Raw genomic sequence first — 24,694 nt, 5'->3', positions numbered from 1 at the left:
AAGCTGTTTGTGGATAAGTCACGTCTGCTGTTGAGGGGAATACGACTGAGAGGTAAATTGTGTAGAGAGGAGCGTGCCAATGATGTTGGCATCAAAGTTATGACTTGAATGTTAGTAAAGTCCAGTCAAGCTTTGAAGCCTGGGTTTGCACACAAGCACAAACTATGTCACTGTTACCAAAACCAGTTTCAGACATGCTTCGGATACAAGCTTACATGTTGGATCTGGTATCAGCTAGCATGTAAGTCTATGTCCCAATCCGATATCATGTGATCACGCGTCTTTCGTTACCCGATCCTGCCTGATTGGTACTGCACATGTGCAACTTTCTGCAGAGCTGAGAAAGAAGTGAGATGGCTCACTACTTAGCTACTTTTTTGCCACCATTAACTGTGGGAAAAAACAATCTCTGCATTCCAAATCAACAATGGAAGTAGCCGATGAGTGAGCCTCTTTTTCATCTCTGTTGAGAGTTCACAGCCTGTCAAATTAGAAATAAAATAAAGTTCCACACAGTGTGTCGAAATATACACTACCGGTCAAAAGTTTTAGAACACCCCAATTTTTCCAGTTTTTTATTGAAATTCAAGCAGTTCAAGTCAAATGAACAGCTTGAAAGGGTACAAAGGTAAGTGGTGAACTGCCAGAGGTAAATAAAAAAAGGTAAGGTTAACCAAAACTGAAAAATAATGTACATTTCAGAATTATACAAGTAGGCCTTTTTTCAGGGAACAAGAAGTGGGTTAACAACTTAACTCTATGGAGTCTTGGGCTATTTTGTCAATTTTTAAAATTCTTTTCATGTCTTTGTAAGTCATTTTGTGTGTTTTTTTTTTTTTCATTTTGTGTCTTTTTTTAGTCATTTTGTGTCTTTAGGTGTCTTTTTTGTCATTTTGTGTCTTTTTTTGGTCATTTTGTGTCTTTTTTTAGTCCTTTACTCCTACATAAAATGTGATTTTGAATCTTTTTTTTACTTTCAAAACACTCATGCTCAATAAAGAATTTTAAATGTTGCAAATGTGCATTAATTTCAGAGTACACTGAGACATTAAACTGCATCATTTTCAATTAAATTCTGGAAAAGTTGGTGTGTTCTAAAACTTTTGATCAGTAGTGTATATTTCGACACACTGATATTAGACCGCTACCCTGTATCGGCCAATACGCAGGTATCTGAATCAGGTATCGGGAATGAAAAATGGTCTCGTAACATTTCCAGTATTACAATGTTTCATCTGAACAGAGAAAATCAGTTTTGTGTTTTATTACAGATAACATCTCGGGCCAAATCCAATAAGAGGCCTCTGAGCTTTAGCATCATAACTAGAAATATGATCGACGATGCTGCTGCTGCTTTCAGTGTTAATGTGAAGAAGAAAAAACTTTTAATCTCTGGTCACATCGGGCAGCCTTGATTTCATTTCATCTTGTAGTCTTCGGGTCTGTGGAGAAAACACAAGACAACACATTAGTATGGGGAGGCATAAAAGTCTGGAAACAGAAACGATTACAAGGAAAACATGGAGAGAAAGTGACAGATGAGAAACCGTGCAGATCTTATCTGTTTTTTTCTTCTTTTCAAAAATGAGACCAGACACAGCATCCTCTTTTTGTGTTTTTTTCCCTTTAATTTTGAGCCGAGATTGCAGCAGACAGATATTATCAGAGCATGCTGTATTGAGTTTGATACAAAGTAGAAAAAATGTTATCATTCATAATAGCTCTGCTATCAACTACAGCAGTATGTTTATGTTGTCGATTTTCTTCGTCTGAGCACTATGCTTGCTTGTGTGTGTATGTGTGTGTGTGTGTGTGTGTGTGTGTGTGTGTGTACACGAAGGAGGTGGCTGCACATCCAATAATAATCTCTCTCTTCTGCTCCAAGGTTTTCTGAGAGAATATTAACTATGTGTTTAATAAAAGGGCAACAATTGAATCGCCCTCGATGACCTCTACCCTATCTCCCCTGTGACACACACACACACACACACACACACACACACACACACACACACACACTTGATCAGTAAAATGAATAAGACAGAGTGTGAGTGAATATTAACTAGGCTAAGGCCCATCCCTTAAATAAACCAGGATTAGCTTGACCTTGGCGACCACACGACGACAGGCCTGAGCACACGCACTGATTGGCTGAGGAGATTGGACTAGTAAACAACAAGAAGTGGCTCATTTATCACCGTGCACACACACACTCTGACAGCAACGCCGAACGCAATGCAGACATGCTATACGCGTCCGTACAAGGCATGCACACGAACACACAGAGGACGGGAACTGAATGACAACAGCTTTTGGATCAGAGCCCTCAAGTGTGGCTGCACATGTTCAAACCAAATGTTTTGTTCCAATGTGTGCCAGATGGAAGGTTTACCAGCATCAGAATCATTCAAATGGTGTCAGCATTGTAGTAATGTTTAGGATAATTTGTGGGTTTAAAGGGTCAGTCCTCTCTAGGGATGCCCGGGTGCGGCCACTTTGAGTTTATAATTGTAGCATCTGTCGTCTGGCTTTGTATTGATCGCAGGTTTCCGCTTTTACAAATTACAGTTCTAGTATTTGATGAACGGGGGCACTAAGGCTAGATTCACACTGCAGCCTTTGATGCTGAATCCGGATTATTTGCTCAGATCCGATTTTTTCGTTTGGCTGTTCACATTATTTCTTAAATGTGGCCTATATCTGACTGCAGTGTGAAATAACCACAGCCCCGAACTGACCTGCATGCACAGAAGAGCAACATTTTTAACTTTTTGTTATAAGAATGGTGTGTGTGTTAAGCAGTAAATGTGCAGTTATAAGTTAATAAAACCTGCAGCTTCTCAAGACCAGGTGGAGCTCCTGTGTACTGCGTTCTATATGTTGATAAAAGTGAAGGGGAGGAAAACACACGGCCACGGTCGGGGGGTTAGAGTTACGAAAAAGTCGGGTGAAATGCGATATGACCGTTCAGACCGAGGTCGCTTTGAAAAACATTAGGCTACGGTCAGACTGCAGCCTGAAGTGACCCAAATCAGATTTTTTCGCCGCTATGCGACCTGCATCTGATCTTTTAATGACAGTCTGAACGACACAGATCAGATTTTTTCAAATGCGATCCAGGCCACTTGGGCTACGTTCAGACAGCAGGGCCTAATGCTCAATTCGGATTTTTTTGTGGAATCCGATTTTTTTTGCAAGGTCGTTCACATTTCCAATTAAATGCGACTTGTCTGTGATCTCCAGTTTGAACTTTAAACGTACCAAAAGTGTCCCGCATGCGCATTGGAGGACACGACGACGTCACACGCAGCGAGCGTGCTCAGTGTTTACGGAAGTAGCGGAAAACATGGCCGCCAGCAGTTAGCCTGTGTATGATGAATGTGACCTGGCCGTTCAGACTGGAGTCGCATGTCAAAAGACCAGATATGTATCGGTTTTAGGACCACATATCCAAGTGGCCTGGATCGCATTTGAAAAAATCGGATCTGTGTCGTTCAGACTGTCATTAAAAGATCAGATGCAGGTCGCATAGGGGCGAAAAAATCGGATTTGGGGTCACTTCAGGCTGCAGTCTGACCGTAGCCAAAGTGGCCTAGATCTGGATTTGAAAAAATCTGATTTGTTCTGTTCACACTGTCCTAAAAATCAGATCTGAATCACATTTGCCTGCAGTCTGAACGTAGCCTAATATGCAAACATGACGTTAATGTTTTTTGGGTTTTTTGGAAGTAGGCAATTAATGCAACTGTTACTATAGTAACACTACGAGTACTGCAGCCTCATCCACCCGAATCACAGCAAAATATTATTGCCTCTCGTGGTAATGAGCCATGCAGATTTGGTTTTAGTGGTTCAGGTTTTTGAGAGTCTGAGATTTCTGCCATCACCCCAAGGTGAAAGAAACTGTGTGCTTCTCTGCTCTCTACTCTGGATAATCTACAGAGCATACTGTCCAGTTCTCACTAGGAATATTTCTTTAGTAAAAGGTGTTTCTATGGATTTTCCAGGGTAACTTGACATGGTTTCTTGTTCAATAAACAGAATCATATTCACCTCCATTATATTGGGGTGAAGGCAGACATTTCAGAGGTTGACATCTCAAAACATTAACAAAATAAACCAAAACCTTCTGTATGGCTGAATAACTCTAGAGGGAAGAAAACAGTTCAGTGCATATGTATTATTAATATTGTGCAGCTTTTTCAGAGTAAAATTCAAGCATGTTTAAGGTCCCTAAACCAAACATTTCCAGACTATCAACGTCTCTATAAACACATCCAAATTATTTACTATAATTTAACAATTCAATATCGAATAATTGTGGTAGTAGTCAATGTACAGTACAGGCCAAAAGTTTGGACACAGCTTCTCATTCAATGCGTTTTTCTTTATTTTCATGACTATTTACATTGTAGATTCTCACTGAAGGCATCAAAACTATGAATGAACACATATGGAATTATGTACTTAACAAAAAAAGTGTGAAATAACTGAAAACATGTCTTGTATTTTAGATTCCTCAAAGTAACCACCCTTTGCTTACTAGAATATAAGACATGTTTTCAGTTATTTCACACTTTTTTGTTAAAAAAAAGTGCACGTGTGAACACATGTGTACATAATTCCACATGTGTTCATTAATAGTTTTGATGAATCTACAATGTCAATAGTCATGAAAATAAAGGAAACACATTGAATGAGAAGGCGTGTCCAAACTTTTGGCCTGTACTGTATATTGACAAGTTGTTAATTTTACAGTCTGTCCATATGATCAGGATTATTTATATTTGGCAACTTCCAGAGAACAGTGATAATGCTTGTTGTAAATCAAGCATTTTGCAATTAACTAACCTAAGTGTTAAAATTAAGCAATTTCCAAACGTTCAAGATTTTGTATGAAAACTGTACTGTGAACTCACTAATTTTCTTCTAACAGCCTGGTACTTATTCTTCACATGTTAATTTCAAGCCAAGAACTGTTCAAATTGTGTATTAAAGCAATAACACCCCTACAAAACTGCTTATTCATCACAAAGACGACATGAAGAAACCTTAAAACTGTATTACCACAGCAGTCTTGTTACCTGGGTAGTTACTGTGTGAAATAGAATTATTTACAACATCCTGGAGTGTATTGACCACAGTAACAGCAGTGTTACTGTATATTAGACTGTGAGGCAGCTAAAAGTTAAGGCTCAAGGTGTAAACCTTTTTCTATTTACCACTTCATCTTTTTTACGAGCTCAGCAGCAGTCTCAACCTCTTAACAGTGAAAATAAAGACAACCAGTTGACTTATTTACTGAACTGCTGCTTCTACGGATGGCGAGGAGCAACCCTGACCCGGGTAAAGAGCGAGGAGATGGACGGCTGGATGGATCGGTAGGATTTAGTGCTGAGCAGGTGGAAGAGAGAAAGCTCTCAGTTAACCTATCAGAATGATGTTTAGTACAGGTGAAGCCGGAGAAATGCAACAGGACGACATTATCATGATCAGCGAGCTACGGGTCACAATGTCAGTCTAATCTCCAGCCAGAAAATACTTCACTCAGAAAGCCATGAATATGATTATGCCAAATAACAGATGCTCTCTCACACCCCGCGGAGAAAACTTGTATGTCCAAACAGGAAGTGGTGGAAAACAGCTGACCTTCCTTACATGTGTTTGTGACATTCTACCATTTAAATTCAACTGCACAACAACCAGGCAGGGGGAAAAACCACAGAAATCTTTAAGACACAAATTTTCTGTTTAATAATAAAACTGCTGAAGCACATCTGCAGAGCACAAGCAGAGAGGTTTGTTATATTGCAGTGCCTGTTGATTTTTACGTTGTTTGATAATTGATTAATGTGCAACGGCTTTAATTTATAAAGCTTTCAGGGAATCTTACAAGCCACTTCAAGATGTAACCACCAGCGTACAAACACGGCAAATTCAATCAGTAAATAAAAATGTCAGCTTGGAGGAAAAAGGGCCATATATTTAGGTTCTAGTGCAAGTTCTTATGGTGGAATTCACACGGGAGCAGCATCACGTGAGCTTTCAACTTCAAGGAGTCGATTCCCAGATCAAGTGACAGCAGCCAGTCTTTGTTCTCTCTGTGCATTATGTCACATAGTGACAGCTCTCTTCTGGCTGACAACCATTCACACCACAGCCACATGTGTTTGGAGTAACAATGAAAAATGTTACATCTTGGGGTTTTTTCTGCACATTTGAAGTGAAACTGGCCACAAAAAGGGGGTCGGCAACAGTTGAATGGCTTCTATTCATGCATGTGTTGTGTAGTAAGAGCATGAAAGTAAAGAGAGCTGTGTAAAAGTGTCACTGCTGACGAGGTCCGAGCAGGGCGAGGCAACATGCAAGTATTCAACCCCCCCGTACTCATTAACATAAAGACTGCTGGTTAATGGTGGAAGACAAACCACCTACTGTGCCTCTCCTCAAAAGTCAAGTTCACCTTTGTATTTTCACCATCTGCCAGCTGAATTTTAAACCTGGATTTTATTTTTTTAATGCAAAATACAACAAATGTTTGTGTTCATGTCAGACTTTTTCCAGTGGTCATTTAAGAGCATTTCAAAGGATTCACTACTACTACTTTACTACTACTTTACTACTACTTTACTACTACTTTACTACTACTGTACACTAAGGCAGGGTGGCTGGTGTACACAAAGAGGGCGTGAGGAGAATAAAATCTGACATGGTCCTCAGATCAACATCTCCCCCTTCTGGCTGTTCCTCATCAGCACAAGACACAAAAACAATGTTTTTATTGTGTGTTTGTGTGTGTTTTCTTCATGGTGTAAAGCAGTGATTCCCAACAGGGGGGGCCCGACCCCCAAAGGGGGCCGCCAAAGATCCACAGGTGGTCACGAAGCCCTCATGATTTTAAGGGATGTAATAAATCTAATGTGTTAAATATAGATGAGTCAGTATTTAATTCATTAGTGGGACAAAAATAAGGGCTACATTAAATGTTTATTCATTTATTTAAATAGGAAAATCACTACAGAAAAGTTTAAAAATAAAGGCTATATCGTGAGAATAAGGACATGTGTAACATCCCTCCTGCAGTATATACAGGTAACCTCACCTAGAGGTAACCTCACCTAGTGGTAACCTCACCTAGCGGTAACCTCACCTAGGGGTAACCTCACCTAGGGGTAACCTCACCTAGAGGTAACCTCACCTAGAGGTAACCTCACCTAGCGGTAACCTCACCTAGAGGTAACCTCACCTAGCGGTAACCTCACCTAGGGGTAACCTCATCTAGCGGTAACCTCACCTAGAGGTAACCTCACCTAGCGGTAACCTCACCTAGAGGTAACCTCACCTAGCGGTAACCTCACCTAGCGGTAACCTCATCTAGCGGTAACCTCACCTAGCGGTAACCTCACCTAGAGGTAACCTCACCTAGAGGTAACCTCACCTAGTGGTAACCTCACCTAGAGGTAACCTCACCTAGCGGTAACCTCACCTAGAGGTAACCTCACCTAGCGGTAACCTCACCTAGCGGTAACCTCATCTAGCGGTAACCTCACCTAGCGGTAACCTCACCTAGAGGTAACCTCACCTAGAGGTAACCTCACCTAGTGGTAACCTCACCTAGAGGTAACCTCACCTAGTGGTAACCTCACCTAGTGGTAACCTCACCTAGAGGTAACCTCACCTAGCGGTAACCTCACCTAGTGGTAACCTCACCTAGAGGTAACCTCACCTAGTGGTAACCTCACCTAGCGGTAACCTCACCTAGAGGTAACCTCACCTAGAGGTAACCTCACCCAGAGGTAACCTCACCTAGAGGTAACCTCACCTAGCGGTAACCTCACCTAGCGGTAACCTCATCTAGTGGTAACCTCACCTAGTGGTAACCTCACCTAGCGGTAACCTCATCTAGTGTTAACCTCACCTAGTGGTTTCATAGAAGCAACGGACAATGGGGGGGTCGCCAAAGTTTACAATGGTAAAAATGTGGGTCCCTCAAGAAAAAGGGTGGGAACCACTGGTGTAAAGGACAGAAATATAAAGTTTAAATTATTCCCAAGTGAAGCACTTTTAAATGGTATTTGTTAAGTTGTTCGACACTTTCACAGTACTTCTATAGTAAATACACCTGCTTTATAATTTAAAAAGATGTCACTTTTTTAATATGGGACCATTAAGAGTAAGTATTAGTTATTATTACTGCATAAATTGGTGATTTTCTGTTGAGAATACAAATAGTACTTCAGTGTGAAATGGGTTTATAAATTATTTCTGTATAGGAGATTCATTAAGTAGCATGTCACCTTGAAGCAACTCAAACACAAATATTGAAAACTGAAAATACGGTAACGCTTTATAATAAGGTCCTTAATAACCATTTATTAACAAGTAATAAGGCATTGTTTTCGCTTTAGATCCGGTAGTTGCAAAAAGCATAGTTAACTTGTAGTTAACTTATAATAGATGAGCAATAAAGTATATTTTAATATCAATAAGCAAACAAAATAAGATTAATAAAGGCATGGCAAAGACATAATGGGTGGGTCATGGGTGTTTGTAATGGCATTATGAACACTTATATAAGCTTATAAACACACAATAATGTTAATAAGCATCTTGTAAGGACATACAAGGGCCTTATTACTTGTTAATTAATGGTTATTACAAGGACCTTAATATAAAGCGTTACCAAAAATACTAATGTAAAAAGTTGTCCTTTACAGCAGCTATTCTCAACCTTGGGGTCGGGACCCCAATTGAGGTCGCGAGATGATTTCTGGGGGTCGCCAAATCATTTTGGAAGTCAGCTCTGTCTCCACTGTGTTAAAGTGTTCATGTGTTAATGTGTTTTAGTCTTTTTGGTCACTTAATGTCTTTTTTTGGTCATTTTGTGTCTTTTAGGTCATTTTGTGTCTTTTTTTTATCATTTTGTGGTCAATTTGTGTCTTTTTTGGTCATTTTGTTTCCTTATTTTGGTCATTTTGTGTCTTTGTTTGGTCATTTTGTTTCTTTTTTTGGTCATTTTGTGTCTTTTTTTTGGTCATTTTGTGTCTTTTTTTTGGTCATTTTGTGTCTTTTTTTGGTCATTTTGTTTCTTTTTTGGGTGATCTGAACTGTGCGTGTGAGTTGTGTTCAGTGTTTGATGACTGATCTTTAAATATGTATTAAATATTAAATCAGTGTGTTTGAGAACAGACTGTGTGTGTTTATGTGTTTCAACATACGGGGTCCACAGCTTGGGGAAGGCATCTATCTCCTCCTGTGTGTACTCGCTGAGTTTCCTGGGGATGTCCCTGGGCTGTCGCAGCTCCTCCGTCAGGTTGGCTCGGATGTCGTCTGGCAGCTCCTAGTGAGGGGTGCACAGAGGAGATATTGAAATCCAAAATAGAAAGTGGCCAGGGTAAGGAATTCAAGGAGAAAGAAAGGAAATGAGACAGGAAAGAGAATTGAAAGGATGTGATGGTTAGAAGAAAGAAGAAGGTACATTTTCCAAATAGTCTAGTCGTAATCCCCATAGGCCCGATAGTAAACCCAGAAATGTTGAGTACCCTAAAGTTTTATTGCAGAAATGTCATCTATAGGCCTAATGGATGGAATTTACCTTGGTTGCTAAAAGTTGCACTTTGGGCAATTTGCATAATTAGCATAATAAGACAATAAAGTAAAGACACCACAGGTGAATAGGGTAAAAAATAATAATCATAGATATCACCATGAAACTTTCTCAGTTGATTATTTATGTTAAGAGGAGAAAAAAATTTATTGCATGTTTTTTGTATTTTAATGTTTACATATGTGTGTGTGTGTGTGTGTGTGTGTGCATGCTGTATATAGTTATTTTGCATGGGGCACTTAATTTCTTAATCCGTCCGTCGATAGGTCAACCCTGCCTCCTGACCAGGTTCCACAAAGGTTTTCAGCAACTCAGACTCAACTCAGACCCCCAAGTATACATGTTTACTCTTGGAAAAAATATTTTGAGCATGACTTTATCAAACGATCAGATTTTGTCTGTATGCAAATGAGCGCATAATTGATGAGTTATGGCGTCATTTGCATATGTAAACATTAAAATACAAAAAACATGCAATACATTTTTTTCTCCTCTTAACATAAGTAATCAACTGAGAAAGTTTCATGGTGATCTCTATTATTTAATTTTTTTACCCTATTCACTTGTGGTGTCTTTACTTTATTGTCTTATTATGCTAATTATGCAAATTGCCCAAAGTGCAACTTTTAGCAACCAAGTTAAATTCCATCCATTAGGCCTATAGATGACATTTCTGCAATAAAACTTTAGGTTACTCAACATTTCTGGGTTCAAGAAATTACGACTAGACTAAAAAGCAACTTTACAGCCTGAACTGCTCTGACTGGTAGATGAGGCTGCAGACATTCAAGGCTCAGAAAGCCCATCTGCTTGTAATTAGGGAAACACACTGCACAACATCAACTGTGATGGTGATATCAAGTCAGGACCAGAATAAAGACAGGTATCTGAATTCCCTCACTTCTAATTTCTGACACCAAACCCTCCATGTATTACATTACCAGTCAAGACTTGATCTTCTTCCAAGGCCTGGCTTTAATGATAGTGTTGCCTCGCATGGATAAAAATTACATCCAGTTAATATTTGGGCATGACGCCCAGGTCAATTAACAGCCTGTCAAGTACTTTTTCTATTTCAATTCATTTCAGAAGCTGTGATGTGTGACGCTGGAGGTTCTCACCAACATCATTTTAAAACAATCACAACTGAATGCTCCCAAGTGCCTGCAGATCACTGAGATGATGGTTCAATGAAAGTTTTCTCTTATGAAACGAGGAGGAAGAAGAGACAAGTTGATACAGAAATAATTATATGGAAACATCTGCATCTGCTCATTTGCACATCCAGCAGACACAGAGCTACATTTGCTTAATTTGGTTCAATGTTTTAGCTCTGGTTTTGGTCTCTACCAACTTCTGGAGGAAAAAATCTGGCTCTTTAGCTGCCAAATACTTTACTGCAAGGCTGGACAATATGGCCAAAATCTTTCATCCTGATATCGTGATTTCATGTGCGATAGTGATAAATTTCACAATATAAAATTTCTATATATGAAAAAAAAAACACATGGTAAAGAACATTTTTGTACACTCCAGTTTCCATGTAAGGTTCAGGAAATAAAATACTAAAGGACAAATGTTGATCTGAATGTAAATATTGCTGTAACACAGTTCAGCTACTGTTTTTTTATGGAAAATATTGACGATATTAAGGTGTGTTTATTAGAGTTTTTTCATTGAGAACAGCTGCCTGATGCCACTATAAACAACGCTTATGAGAGCAATGAGAGTGAACCAAGACAGTCAAGTTAAGGGTCGCAAATCCAAAACAAAAAGCTGAAGGAGATCTACAGAACTGAGGCGACCTGAGTTGGGCAATAAGGCATTAAAACCTTTTGTCAAAATAAAAATATCAAATGTCAACTGAGCCAGCTGTAAAGGTTCTTTAATACAACATTCGGAAAAACTAGATGTTGCACTAGACCACCAGCATCTTGGACAAAAAAAAGGATGCACACATTTAGCAGTTTACAACTATATATATGTATAAAATATCAGAAATAGAACCTTTAAGTTATATAAATGTCAGAACAGGTAAAAATGTGGAAGCACTCCAATAACCACAGGGAAACACACACATCATCTGAGATAATCTAGGTGAAGGAAAGGACTAAAACTCTCCTCCATAGAGGTCGACAATCATGTTGAACTACATATTAATTTTATAGTTTTTAATTGATATTGATTGTAAAGGTGACCTGGATGAAGGACGATTCAAACTGATTCATTCTTTTGTGTGAGTATCTGCAAAATGCTATGAGTGCAGCCCTCCTCATAATGTGCTCTCTTACTGATTGTCCTTAATGAGCCTGGGTGATTAAGATGTAGACTTATCAGCTTGGAGAGATACGGAGAAATTGGACTTACATCATTAGGAAAGATGTGTAATCGCTGCATCATGGTGCGGCGGTGCAGATTCTTTGGCAGCATGCCGTAAACCGCTAACTTCACAATCTGGAGAAAGAAGAACATGTTGACATACAATCAGCTCAATCATACTCGTTTAAATAAACAATGTCTAGAACAATCTTACATATTATTTTTCCACATTTTTCTCACATTTGCTTTCAAATCTATGTTTCTCAACATTACACTGGTTGCATGAATGTGAATTGGACTTGGAGAGAGTTACTGGACTGAGACATTGGACAGAAATATTGGAGAGAGATGTTGGACGGAGGCTGCGCTGACAAATCATTCATCTGTCCGGTTCTGTTTCTCCCTCTCTGCTCGCCAACTCTATAAAGCTCATTTTAACTAAACCACCATTAGGACACAAGTCTGCGGTCACCGTCTGGCCTAAAAACTGCATCAGTAAAGAGCCAACAGCACAGTTAATGTCTCTCCTGGTTGTATAAACTACAGATTGGAGACCAGTACGGGTCATTTACCTACATGTAGTGGTTCCCACATGACCAGCAGATTTGCAGTATTTTTATTAGCCTACATGTACATGAGTCTACAAAGTCTACAAACCCTTCATGCCTGGCTCTCATTCTGATGTTGCAGTTGACATGTTAACAATTCTCAACAGCCTTATTGTCATTTTGCATCATCAAATCACTGCTGACCTGTGGAGCTCAGCATTTCACTTTGAAACATCCTCTGTGCTCCTCTGATTGCTCTGAATCAGACTTATGCAAGTTATACAATGCGGATCAAGTGGGGAAAGGGTCAGCCAAATGTTACAATGAGGCCATAGATAAGAATCTGATGTAACTTTTAAAAATGTTAACAGTCAAACAGATCTAAGCACAAAGCATGAGGAGACTTAATAGGACCATGCCCCCATATTTTAAATGTGAACGAATCTCACAAAACACCAAGCCAACAGGATTGTTAATGTGGGATCAACTTAGAAATAAACTACAGTGTCCAAATTTACGGCATAAAGCAAGAGGTAAACCAGTCCGAAAATTAAAAGATTTAAAAAACAAACAGGGATTTATTCATCTGCTATCATGCTTAACTTCAGTGGATCATATCAGGAATATTTTTTCAAAAATTGTGAATTGCTTCAACCAAAAGAGGTTCTTTGGGCATACAGCCATAAAACTGCATAAAATTATTAGGCTGATGGGTCCAGGATTAAGTAAAATTAGCTGCTGATGGACAGACAGAAAAACAGACTGAACACACAAAGAACCGGAAACATGATCCCCTCCAGGCTGATGCCTGGTGGAGATAATTACCAAGGAATATGCTAATATCTGCCTTATTAAAAATAAAAAATTATTTCCTTGGTGGATCAATTCAATGTTGGTTTTTGGTGTTTTTTATGGGATTGTCTGACATTCAGAAAAATGCACACTATCACCAGAATTCTCCTTTCGGCTCATGACATTATTGTGATGTTTTGTAAGACAGGCCAGTGGTTCACAAAGTACTGAAGCATCAAGTATCACTGCATACTTGTCTGTAATGCAATGAAGAGTCTGTAACCCCGAAAGCATGAATATGCAACACAACCAAAACCCCAGGAGTTGTCTTTGAACTGACATTCTTGTACCGAGTTTCAGAACGCACCACCAGTGTAATCCACTGCTGTTTAATCCCCATTCTCTGCGCGTCACATTAATATGCACGAGCAGCACGTATAAAGGAAGGGATAAATGTCAAACACCTGCTCTGCACAGCATGTGGCAGACAAAGACATGAGACTAATCTTCAAGAATGTGGGTTAAATCACACGTTACAGTATAAAATAGTACACAGTAGAAGACTGTGACAAATAGTAACAAATAGGACAGTACAGTATAAAAATACAGTGTTATAAAAATGGAAGTGGAATGTATATGCTTTTACAATACAAAATTAAAAAAAAAAAGAATAGTAAGAGTAATAATAAAAAATGGAGAATATTAATTGACGCCACTTACAGCTTTTGGGTCTTTCTGGTGCAGTTGAGCTGCTGTGACCTGTTTGAATCCACCTGGATACCTTTAGAAAAAAGACAAGCTCACAGTCACTTATTTCTACAGACATGTGTCAAATGATGAGTTTCAACACTGCTAAAACGTCTCTAGTTCACAGTTATACAAATATATGTAAAAACGAAAGTATACATATACCAGACATGACAAAGAATATTACCTCCTACCAAACATAATTGATGAATATATTTAAGAGCATTCAGTTTTTCTCCTCTTTCAAAAAACTATAAATATATATATATATATATATATATATATATATATATATATATATATATATATATATATACATACATACAGTACAGGCCAAAAGTTTGGACACACCTTCTCATTCAATGCGTTTCCTTTATTTTCATGACTATTGACATTGTAAATTCATCAAAACTATGAATGAACACATGTACTTAACAAAAAAGTGTGAAATCACTGAAAACATGTCTTATATTCTAGTAAGCAAAGGGTGGCTACTTTGAGGAATCTAAAATACAAGACATGTTTTCAGTTATTTCACACTTTTTTTGTTAAGTACATAATTCCATATGTGTTCATTCATAGTTTTGATGCCTTCAGTGAGAATCTACAATGTAAATAGTCATGAAAATAAAGAAAAACGCATTGAATGAGAAGGTGTGTCCAAACTTTTGGCCTGTACTGTATATATATATATATATATATATATATATATAAACTATAACCTATAAATAAACCTATTGAATGAACAATTGATTAATCTCTGCATAAAACTTTTGAGTATAGAATAAATATGCAACACCGTACAGTCTTGTATACTGCATAATAGAGTATGACATTGACAAAAAACTATGGAGACACTGAGATATGCGTTTCTTAAAACATTATCCTAGTAGTTTATAGGCACTGAAGAATAAAGCCAAATTGGAGATACAGAAGAAAAAGGAAGTCACAGGAAAAGTGAGGCATCATGGTGGAGTATGCACGTACCCTGTGTGTGATGAGTAGACTTTCTGCTCCCATTTGTTTCCAGAGAAAGCGATTTCTTTGCTGTTTATTACTACGACGTGGTCACCACAGTCACCTGCAAAGAAGTTCAGAAGTTGACATACACACACGGATGGTATGCACATGATAATAGCAAAAACAGTTTTTATTTTGCTTCACCAACGAACGGTATTCTGAGAATGTCTTAGAAGAAGGAACCAAAATATAAAGATATCCTCTACTGCCATCATGTGGCAGTTCAATCCACAACCTTGAACTAGGGCTGGCTTGTGGTTTAACAGAAAGAAAAAAAAACAGCACTTTTTTTTTAATAGTGTACGGAGAAGTTAAAATTAGACACTCATGACTTTAATGTGTGTGTCCTGTGACAGATTGGACTCCTACTCACTCAGTGCGTGGTAGATAGGCTTGTGTTTGCCCTGTAATCTAATAGAACACATGGTGGCAATCTTCCCAGGAGGCTGCATCCTGGCATCGATCACGAACCAAGAACGAGCGAAGGTCGCCCATTGCTGAAAGAAGAAAGAGAAAGAATGCGCTAAATAAACTGAATGGCATGGGACAATTACCTGCTTAATAATGTGACTTTACTAAACTTTACATTAACCATGTATAAAAGAAGGGATACGATCAGGCTAAATCACAGAGCAGCATGTGCCAGACAGAAATTATACTCTATTACTGTAGAACAAATCACACACAGAAAGATAGTTAAAATAGACTTATACTGGGTCATTTTATTCATGTTTGGAAAATTAAATCAAACTTGGCGAAAGCTGCTCATCTAAATGCCAATTTAGGTTTTTCTAAATGAAGCATGTCAAGGCAGGACAACAAATTCTAACATGATCTGATATTTAAATTTAAATTTAAATCAAATAGCCCATTTGTTCATTCCCATGTCATTTTTTTTTACCATATTAAAAAAGACATGAAGTCTTAAAATTGGAGTAAAAATAACTCTTATGTAAATAATTAACAAAAGAATATCCTACAACAAAGTTGCCAGCCAGCATAATTTGACAGGGTGTCAAAGATTACAGGGACAAGCAAGAAACACTTTTGTTTATAACAATTCTTGCAGGTTATACCAACTTTGACTCTTGTGCATTGTCTCTTACTGTTTTCCAGACATTAAAAAAATAACCGTAACAATAATATAGCTACATTATATCGCACTGATGATGGCTAGCTCGTTAGCAACGTCAGTTAGCTAACGGGCTATTTGTGCCTTACATCAACTTTAACGAAAATAACGGTCGATAGTATGATTACATTTTTTTTTTAAAAGACCGTGTAAATGTGTACTGTCATCAGATACCTGGGCAGATCTGGAGAAACTTGACATTTCGATGAAACTACAAGCACATCCTCAAAACATTTGACCCTCAACCAACGTGAGTACCGGTCCGTTTGGTATTTCATCTCGGGTGAAACACGATTCGGAACTTCAGTTTTCCTAGATTAGGGGTTTATCCGTATTTAGCTCATGTAACAAAATGTCCTGCCATTCAATGGCTACTTAAGCTAGTTGTTCATATATCTCAGCTAAAACGTTAAAAAAATGCTCGTGGATTATTATTTTATCTTAAATTAATGTTACTCTCGAATAATAGTTTCTACCCGGACATATTTTGACGGCGCACGTCAACGTAGCTACACTTCCTTCCCGCGACAGAAAGAGAGCGGGGAAATTTGACAGTCAGCGGTAATTGCTACAAAGTTACTTAAGTTTCGACTAGTTTTTATATAATAGAAAGTGGAAGTTGTCGACAGTTTGTTTCGGTTTTATTAGTATTATCTAATCTGCCGTCTGACCCAAAATGAGAACTTTAGAGGAGGTTCAGGCCACTCTGGAGATCGCCAAGCTGAAAGAGGAAGACCTACAAAAAACCATTCACTGTCTGTCTTTTGGAGAAAATGTTTCCTCTGCAGACTACTGCCTGATGGAGCTGGACGACACACTGTGCAAACACATAGAAGCTGGCCAAAGGTAAGGTAGCCTTTTAGTTTGAAATAATGAGCCTATTGAGTCTGTATATGTGGAAAAGCACACAAATAACTTAATCATTTTTTGATGTATTTTTGTTACTGTATTCTATCACAAGACCTTCATTTCATTGTTGTTTAAAGGTAAATGTATACTCTCTTCAAATGTCATGAATAATGAAAAAAAAAAACCTTCTTAAGTTACCCAAAACACATCATCTTCATAATGTTGGTTTTAAATGAAAAAAGTCCAAAAGCCTAAAGGTTATTTAAATTACAGTGATGGAAAACAATAATGCTTCGCATTTGAGAGGCTGGAACAAGTTAAAACTTTTTTTAACCTAAATTACTTAAACAAATAAACTTTCAAGATTGTCACTTTATTTTGCATAGATTGACTGACTAATTACTGTCCTCCCTCTTTCTTTCTTTTTATGTAACTCAAAGGAATCATGTGATTGAAAATCTTAACTGATCTGCAATATAGTTGCCAAGATGCATGATCAGGATGGATGTTGACATATGTGAATGTAACAATCAATTTCTCTTATTCCAGTCTCGTGATCCGAGGGGATACAGATGAACATGCAATTCTCTGTAGCGGTGACAAGACCTACGATCTAAAAATAGCCGACACATCCAACCTGCTGCTATTTGCACCAGGATGCAGAACACCAGACCAACTGACCAACAGCCAGGAAAGCTCTCACGTGGTGCACACTCAGGTACGGCAATGACACACTCAGAGGGACTTGCCTGGTATACTGTGACACCCACACAAACAGATAAAACCTTCAGGAAAAATAAGCATTTAATAATAAATCACAGTTATGCAAAATAAACACTAACAATTTCCTACTTCTGTTGTAGATTTGGGGATTTTGTAACAGCTACTGGGAACTGAGGAAACAGCGTCCTAAACTGAAGAAACTGAAAAAGATTTTAATGGAGAATCCTTATGAAGGACCAGCTTTAGTGGGGCAGGAGGAGAACACAGAAAACAGGGTGAATACATATTCTATATGTCATGTAGTGCTGTGTATAAAGGTACAGTATAGGGCTCATTGGGAGTTCATGGCTTTTAAACTGTAAATTTGAAAAGAGCTGACTCCAATGACCATTATATTTTGAATGTTCAGCATTCCACTGTTTTGTCATTTTTTTTTTTTTTTATTTAACCAGGGAATATCCCATTGAGATTAAGAACCTCTTTTTCAAGGGAGCCCTGGCCAAGAGGCAGCAAACACAGAATACAGTTACATATTTACATAACATACAGACCTTAAACACATCATGAGAAACAAGTGCATGTTATGGAATTGGCCTCAATAACTCTTAGTTTGGATTTAAAAGTGCTCAAAGAAACAAACAAATTCAGTTAATTTCCATTCTTTCTGGCGCATATTCCAGCATAAGGTGCAGAGTAAACAAATGCCCTTTTACCCAACTCCGTACGAGCATAAGGGACAGAAAGCAACAATTGATCTTGTGAACGAAGAGAATAAGATCCTGCATTTCTCACAGTAATTAAGCTGCAATTGTACAAAGGCAGCAGTCCCAATATTGCCTTGTAAGTGAAAGTATACCAATGACTAGCCCTTCGAGTGGCCAGAGCAGGCCATCCTACCCCAGAGTATAATTCACAATGGTGAGTGGACATCTTACAGTTAGTAATGAACCTCAAAGAAGCATGATAAACAGTATCAATCATTCTAAGACATTTAGCAGCAGCATTCATGTACAAAAGATCTCCGTAATCCAACACAGATAAAAATGTTGTCATTGTAGCTGTTAGTAAGTGTGTGTTCCTCTGTTACCAGTACACAATGCAGGATCTGTTGGAGAGGATCCAGGCCAGTGAAGAGGAACTCAAGACCCAATTGGAGACCATCCATGCCTGTCAGATAGATGGTAAACAGTGACAATTGTTAAAAACTTTCTAAAAAGAAAGAAATACCTACAACATAAATTATAAAGGTAGTGCTCCTAGGTTGTATGGTACAGGGAAGGTGTTTTTATAAATACAGTGTATCTTAGTCTTAGCTTTACTTACTAATATATATTTAAGAAATAGACATTTACAGTGTCTTTTGGGTCTTCCAGGCTACTGGCGCGTTCTGGACTTCGACTACGAGATGAAGCTGCTTGGTCATGTGACTCAGCTGGCAGATTCTGAGTCCTGGTCCTTCAACAAGGTTCCCCTTCAAACCAGTCTGGAAGAGTTAGGTCCTCTGGAGCCCAAGTAAGTTAATATCAGTGATCCTCATGCTCCTGCAACAGGAACAGTTTAAACTAGAGCGGTCAGCTGTGTTTTTTTTTTTTTTTTTAACAATGTTACTCTGACTTTCTGAGCATCTACAAGGCTAGATAAGTCTTATAATCGATGCTCCGGCAGGTTCCAATAATGATGTCCTCTTCCATAGAGAGATGATCGAACACTGTCTGAACTGCTATGGGAAACGCTACACTGAAAACGGTAAAGAGAGACCTTAAGTTTTCATTAGTAAATTGGTTGTTAAATCCTACACAATGTCACTATGAATCCTCACAGTACTAACATCTCTTTGTCCTCTTTTTTTTTATACAGACAAAGTGTTTTATGCTCTGCATGAGGATAAAGTGTGTCGGGGCGTGGCGCTACTGCTGCTGCAGAATGCTGTCAAGTTCAACCTGAGAGAGTTTCAGGAAGTCTGGCAGCAGAGTGTCCCAGAGGGCATGAGCACACGCCTGGACCAGCTAAAGGTCAGCCCCTACCTCTGTTATGTACAGTACAGGCCAAAAGTTTGGACACACCTTCTCATTCAATGTGTTTCCTTTATTTTCATGACTATTTACATTGTAGATTGTAGAATGATTATTCTAGAATGTGTTCATTCATAGTTTTGATGCCTTCAGTGAGAATCTACAATGTAAATAGTCATGAAAATAAAGAAAAACGCATTGAATGAGAAGGTGTGTCCAAACTTTTGGCCTGTACTGTACTTCTTTTACCTTTTTTATCCACTTTGAAAGAGAAGAAATGGTGATTTACTGAAAAAGTGAGATAACTGCCCTCAAACTGAAACAGATCTTCCTTTTAAAAATGCAGCTTCATACTGTTTCTGATTATCAAAAGGCACAAGTGGTCCATTTTTTCTTTAAAAAGGTCAAATAAGTTGATTATAGTTCTTACATAGCAAAGCGCTATGGCTCTAAGAATCTAGAAAACATAAAAGTATATATATATTTTTTTTTAAATAAAAACATTTATAGTATGTTGACTTTTCTATTCTTATTTTTTTCTATTTAACCTCCTGTGACCCTGCGTCCTCATATGTGGACATTTCATTTTAGGTTTTCTGGACCTTATATTTCATTCTGCTTAACTAGAACTATGCACTCTAGAATAAGAACAATACATCAATCAGTGTAAAAATCAGATGGCAGCATCTTGGTAAAGTCAATTAGCAGCTTTTACCCAGACAAAAGTGGACCAGGTACCAAAGCTGATCAGATTTTATGGTTAAAACTTGTATATTTGTGCTTAATAATGTTTGTAGTTTGATGTTCTGTGCAAGTTTGACTATTTTTAGCATCAGCAACAAGTTCCGACTCTTTTTTCCTTGTATGTGCAAACCTACGTGGCATTAAAAAACGATTCTGATTCTGATTATTTTTGCTCCTTCGAGCCAGTTTGTGTCTCATTTATCAGAGGATTCAGTTTCTATCTGCCTCTGACTTGGACTAAGTCAATATGAAGTCTCTAACCATCCTTGGATAATAATCCTCTTGTGATAAAGAGTGACTTGCTGCAGCTGTTTCTCTCTGCTCATGCTAACTGCCTCCTCTTGAGAAACTCTCTGCAGTGCTGACAGCGTTGTAAATCTTCCAGAGCGTCGCCCTGGTGGACCGCAGCTCCCGCCCAGAGACCATCTGCCTGCTGCGGGTTGAGGATCTGTCAGAAGACACGCTGGAGCGATTCAACCACCTCTTCACCATCAGAGAGAAATGGACCGAAGATGACATCACACCATACATACAGTCAGTGTCGTCCATTCAGGACATTATTGAAATGTTAAATAAAAGCAAAAGAATAAACATAATGGCAGTTATGTTACAACTATTGCTGGGCTTGATCGGCGCCGATTTCCTTAATTTTGCGGGGTCGGCGACCGGCCGATTCCTTTACGTCGCCCCTGCGTGGAAGGCACCAGTAATACAACTTTTTTTCCTTCCAGATATGAACTATTCGATTTTTTTATGATTTAATGACTATTCGAATCGAAAATCGATGCCCTCCCTAGTTGTCTGTATGTTGTACAGAACAAAATCCACTTTATTTATGGTTGCAGTTCTCTTTTCCTTTATTTGTTAAAGAAAAATACTGCTGTGTTATTGTTTTTAAATATAATAAGATTCAAAAATTGAAGGTGTTTGCTGTGAGTTATAAAAAAAATCGGTATCGGCCAAAATCGGAATCGGCAGGTCAGGCTTTTTAAAAATCGGTGATCGGTGATCAGCCAGAAAATTGCAATCGGTGCCGCCCTAGCTTACACCAAAAGATTTTCCCAGTCCCAGACTAAAAACTGAAAGTCTTTAGTAAATCTAGGAGTCTTACGGGAGTCACAGCGCTCCCGTCATCCCGATCGTTAAGTGTAAGGTATTAATCTGCCCTGTTTCATATCAGTCTTTAACTAGTCTTTGGTTTGATCATATCAAACGTGTTTGATATTATCTCAAGTCGCAGTGACGTAACACAATCACCAACCAATAGATGAGCAGACCGGCCAGTAAAACCACTTCGACAGGAAAAAGTTACATCACAATAATGTTAGTAAGCTCAGTCCTAAATACAAATATAGAGATGTCATATATTTACGGCCACAAGCGGGATTTTGGGGGCGCTGTTTCTTAGTAAAGAGAACAGTAAGCAGACCCAGTTAAAATGTATACATAAATAATTAATAAATAATTGATGATTAATGTGTGATTAACTAAATGAAAGTTGATAGAGCTGATAAGTATAATTATTCAATCAAACAAATTATAATTAAATAGGACATACATGTATATCATGAATTCTTTTCTACAGTTTCCTTTCCTTTATTCTTCCTTATGTCTATTTTTACTGTAAAATAGTCAACTTTTCATGTCAGAAAAACAGAAATCCTTTTTCAGCTTTGTGAGGGGCATTTTGTGGCGTCTTCTCTTCTTTTTGTTGTTGTTTTTTTCCAACACAAACCACTGCACACACATAAATTGCATGGTAGGTAAAAAATGCTAAAGGAAATCTAGTTGTAGTCTTGTAAATAGTGACCCTGCAAGATTGACAGTCTTTGTAGAATCTCAGTGTGAGACTAGGCTGGGACTAAAAACTCTAAACACTTGTCTTTAGATGTGAGCAGGTGTGAGCTGATAGTCTTGCAGGAGTCTTTCCAAATCTTTTCAAAGTCTTCTGGTGTATAGGTAGCATTAGTAAAATACAGTTACACAAATTGGTCTTGTTGATATAATGATATACAGTACAGGCCAAAAGTTTGGACACACCTTCTCATTCAATGCGTTTTTCTTTATTTTCATGACTATTTACATTGTAGATTCTCACTGAAGGCATCAAAACTATGAATGAACACATATGGAATTATGTACTTAACAAAAAAAGTGTGAAATAACTGAAAACATGTCTTGTATTTTAGATTCCTCAAAGTAACCACCCTTTGCTTACTAGAATATAAGACATGTTTTCAGTTATTTCACACTTTTTTGTTAAGTACATAATTCCACATGTGTTCATTAATAGTTTTGATGAATTTACAATGTCAATAGTCATGAAAATAAAGGAAACGCATTGAATGAGAAGGTGTGTCCAAACTTTTGGCCTGTACTGTACATTATTGCTTAAGTAATGCTGTCTCTTCTTCTCTTCCAGGGACTTGTGTGGAGAGAAGCAAACCACTGGAGCTCTGCTGACCAAATATGCTCGATCCTCGACGCAAAATGGGATCAAGGTGTTTAACTCCAGAAGGCCTGTGGCTACATGAACAAGGTCAACTTGTGAATTTACATTGGAAAATGAATGTGGTTATGTTTATTCTCAGTGACTTCTGCAGTTGTTAAAATACTTTTACTCATAATTGTCCTTAAAAATGCATTTTTAGCATTGTCAGCTATCCTCCTTGTAAAGTGTATAATAAAAATAAACAACTCAAATCCAGACGTTGAACTTTATATTTTTTATCTTTGTTTTTTCTGGAAAAAAAAAAAAAATGCTACATGCTGGTTATAAAGTTTTTTGGTAACGCTTTATAATAAGGTCCTTAATAACCATTAATTAACAAGTAATAAGGCATTGTTCTCGCTTTAGATCCGGTAGTTGCAAAAAGCATAGTTAACTTATAGTTAACTTATAAAAGATGAGCAATAAAGTATATTTTAATATCAATAAGCAAACAAAATAAGATTAATAAAGGCATGGCAAAGACATAATGGGTGGGTCATGGGTGTTTGTAATGCCATTATTAACACTTATATAAGCTTATAAACACACAATGTTAATAAGCATCTTGTAAGGACTTACAAGGGCCTTATTACTTGTTAATTAATGGTTCTTACAAGGACCTTAATATAAAGCGTTACCAGTTTTTTTTCCTCTCACTCTCCTTTTGTCCTTAATTACCAGAGTTTGACAATTTAGGAACGTTTTTAAAATGTTTTATTTCTAATAGGAAAATTAAAATACAGTCAACATTAACTCAGCAGGTGCTGCACTGATAGTTGTCCACCAGGTGGTCCCCTGTGCTGATAATTTCACTATAAATGCCACACAATGACTGGATACTACAGTATATTCTGGCTGACATCCAGTTGTGTTGTATCTTCTGTATTGCATTTAAATGATGATTTCTTGTAACAGAGAAAAAGAGATTTTTCACAGTCACCCAAATAATTTATACATTTTTGATTTACTGACCTGCTTAATGCCCTCATTTTGTTGGAAAAACCATCAGGTTACTGCAGAGTGGATCCCAGACTTCATCTCATATTGAGCTGAAATTAGTCCACTGACAAAAAATAATCATATATTCTATTCATTGATTATTGGAAAAAAATACTTTCCTATACGAGGTCCTTTCTCGTTATCTTTGTCTTCTGTCATAATAAACTGACAGTTATTAGATAAAAGAAGACATTTGAAGGTGTCGCCGTTGGCTCCGGACATTTTTTATTTGTCAATATTCTGCAGACTAAACTATCTCAGAAAATAATCAGCAGATAAATTGATAGTTAACATAATTATGGCACATATTCATCTTGTGAGGAAAAATAGCCACGATGAGCATAATTCACTGTTCGTCCGGCTTTTTCACTGAGAACTTGAGGTAAATAGGTTTTGTAAACAGTTTGGTATCAGGTACAAATCAAAGGCAGTGTGAGACAAGTAACACTACCACATTTTTGGTATGAAGTTGTGTTGACTCAGATTCTTGAATTAATCTAATCCAAGATTTAATTTGTGAGACAAAATTCAAGCCGATTGTTATATAGAGTGAATCATATGGGGTTTTGGGAATAAAACAAAATCACCTCAGCTATATTGTTCACATCACACAAGTTGTGTTCAAGTGCATTAAAAAATAAATAGAGATCTGGACAATACACTTTTTGGGTCGAATTAATAAAGAAAAGACGAGAGATTAAAAAAGATACG

General features: G+C 37.7%; 2 protein-coding genes across 2 annotated transcripts; one reads left to right on the top strand and one right to left on the bottom strand.

Moving 5' to 3' along the window:
- Positions 1 to 1,249: 1,249 nt before the first annotated feature.
- mrpl13 (mitochondrial ribosomal protein L13) lies at positions 1,250 to 16,461 on the bottom strand. Its single transcript, XM_059340159.1, has 7 exons — positions 16,340 to 16,461; positions 15,407 to 15,530; positions 15,001 to 15,094; positions 13,987 to 14,047; positions 11,975 to 12,061; positions 9,219 to 9,340; positions 1,250 to 1,442 (listed from the first exon to the last, which is right to left on the bottom strand). The coding sequence occupies exons 1-7, from the start codon at positions 16,364 to 16,366 to the stop codon at positions 1,418 to 1,420; spliced, it is 540 nt and encodes a 179-aa protein (XP_059196142.1). The 5' UTR covers positions 16,367 to 16,461; the 3' UTR covers positions 1,250 to 1,417.
- Positions 16,462 to 16,806: 345 nt separating this feature from the next.
- On the top strand, positions 16,807 to 23,202 carry dscc1 (DNA replication and sister chromatid cohesion 1). Its single transcript, XM_059340152.1, has 9 exons — positions 16,807 to 17,011; positions 17,564 to 17,732; positions 17,878 to 18,012; positions 18,828 to 18,918; positions 19,111 to 19,249; positions 19,431 to 19,483; positions 19,595 to 19,749; positions 20,879 to 21,027; positions 22,916 to 23,202. The coding sequence occupies exons 1-9, from the start codon at positions 16,842 to 16,844 to the stop codon at positions 23,025 to 23,027; spliced, it is 1,173 nt and encodes a 390-aa protein (XP_059196135.1). The 5' UTR covers positions 16,807 to 16,841; the 3' UTR covers positions 23,028 to 23,202.
- Positions 23,203 to 24,694: the final 1,492 nt, after the last annotated feature.

This window comes from Centropristis striata, chromosome 8 (genome assembly GCF_030273125.1).
Source record: "Centropristis striata isolate RG_2023a ecotype Rhode Island chromosome 8, C.striata_1.0, whole genome shotgun sequence".
Lineage (NCBI taxonomy): Eukaryota > Metazoa > Chordata > Actinopteri > Perciformes > Serranidae > Centropristis > Centropristis striata.
Note: the sequence above shows the minus strand (reverse complement) of the source record. Positions and strands in the feature narration are given on the sequence as shown.

Bases quoted from the DNA above. Each gene is read 5' to 3' on its own strand.
- mrpl13 (XM_059340159.1), bottom strand. From the start codon at position 16,366: ATGTCAAGTTTCTCCAGATCTGCCCAG. The intron at 12,062-13,986 runs GTAAGTGGCGTC...TTCTTTCTCCAG, and splicing joins ACCAGAAAGACCCAAAAGCT to ATTGTGAAGTTAGCGGTTTA. The intron at 1,443-9,218 runs GTATGTTGAAAC...TTTTCTCCACAG, and splicing joins TTCCCCAAGCTGTGGACCCC to ACCCGAAGACTACAAGATGA.
- dscc1 (XM_059340152.1), top strand. From the start codon at position 16,842: ATGAGAACTTTAGAGGAGGTTCAGGCCACTCTGGAGATCGCCAAGCTG. The intron at 18,919-19,110 runs GTAAACAGTGAC...TGGGTCTTCCAG, and splicing joins CCATGCCTGTCAGATAGATG to GCTACTGGCGCGTTCTGGAC. The intron at 19,484-19,594 runs GTAAAGAGAGAC...TTTTTTATACAG, and splicing joins GAAACGCTACACTGAAAACG to ACAAAGTGTTTTATGCTCTG.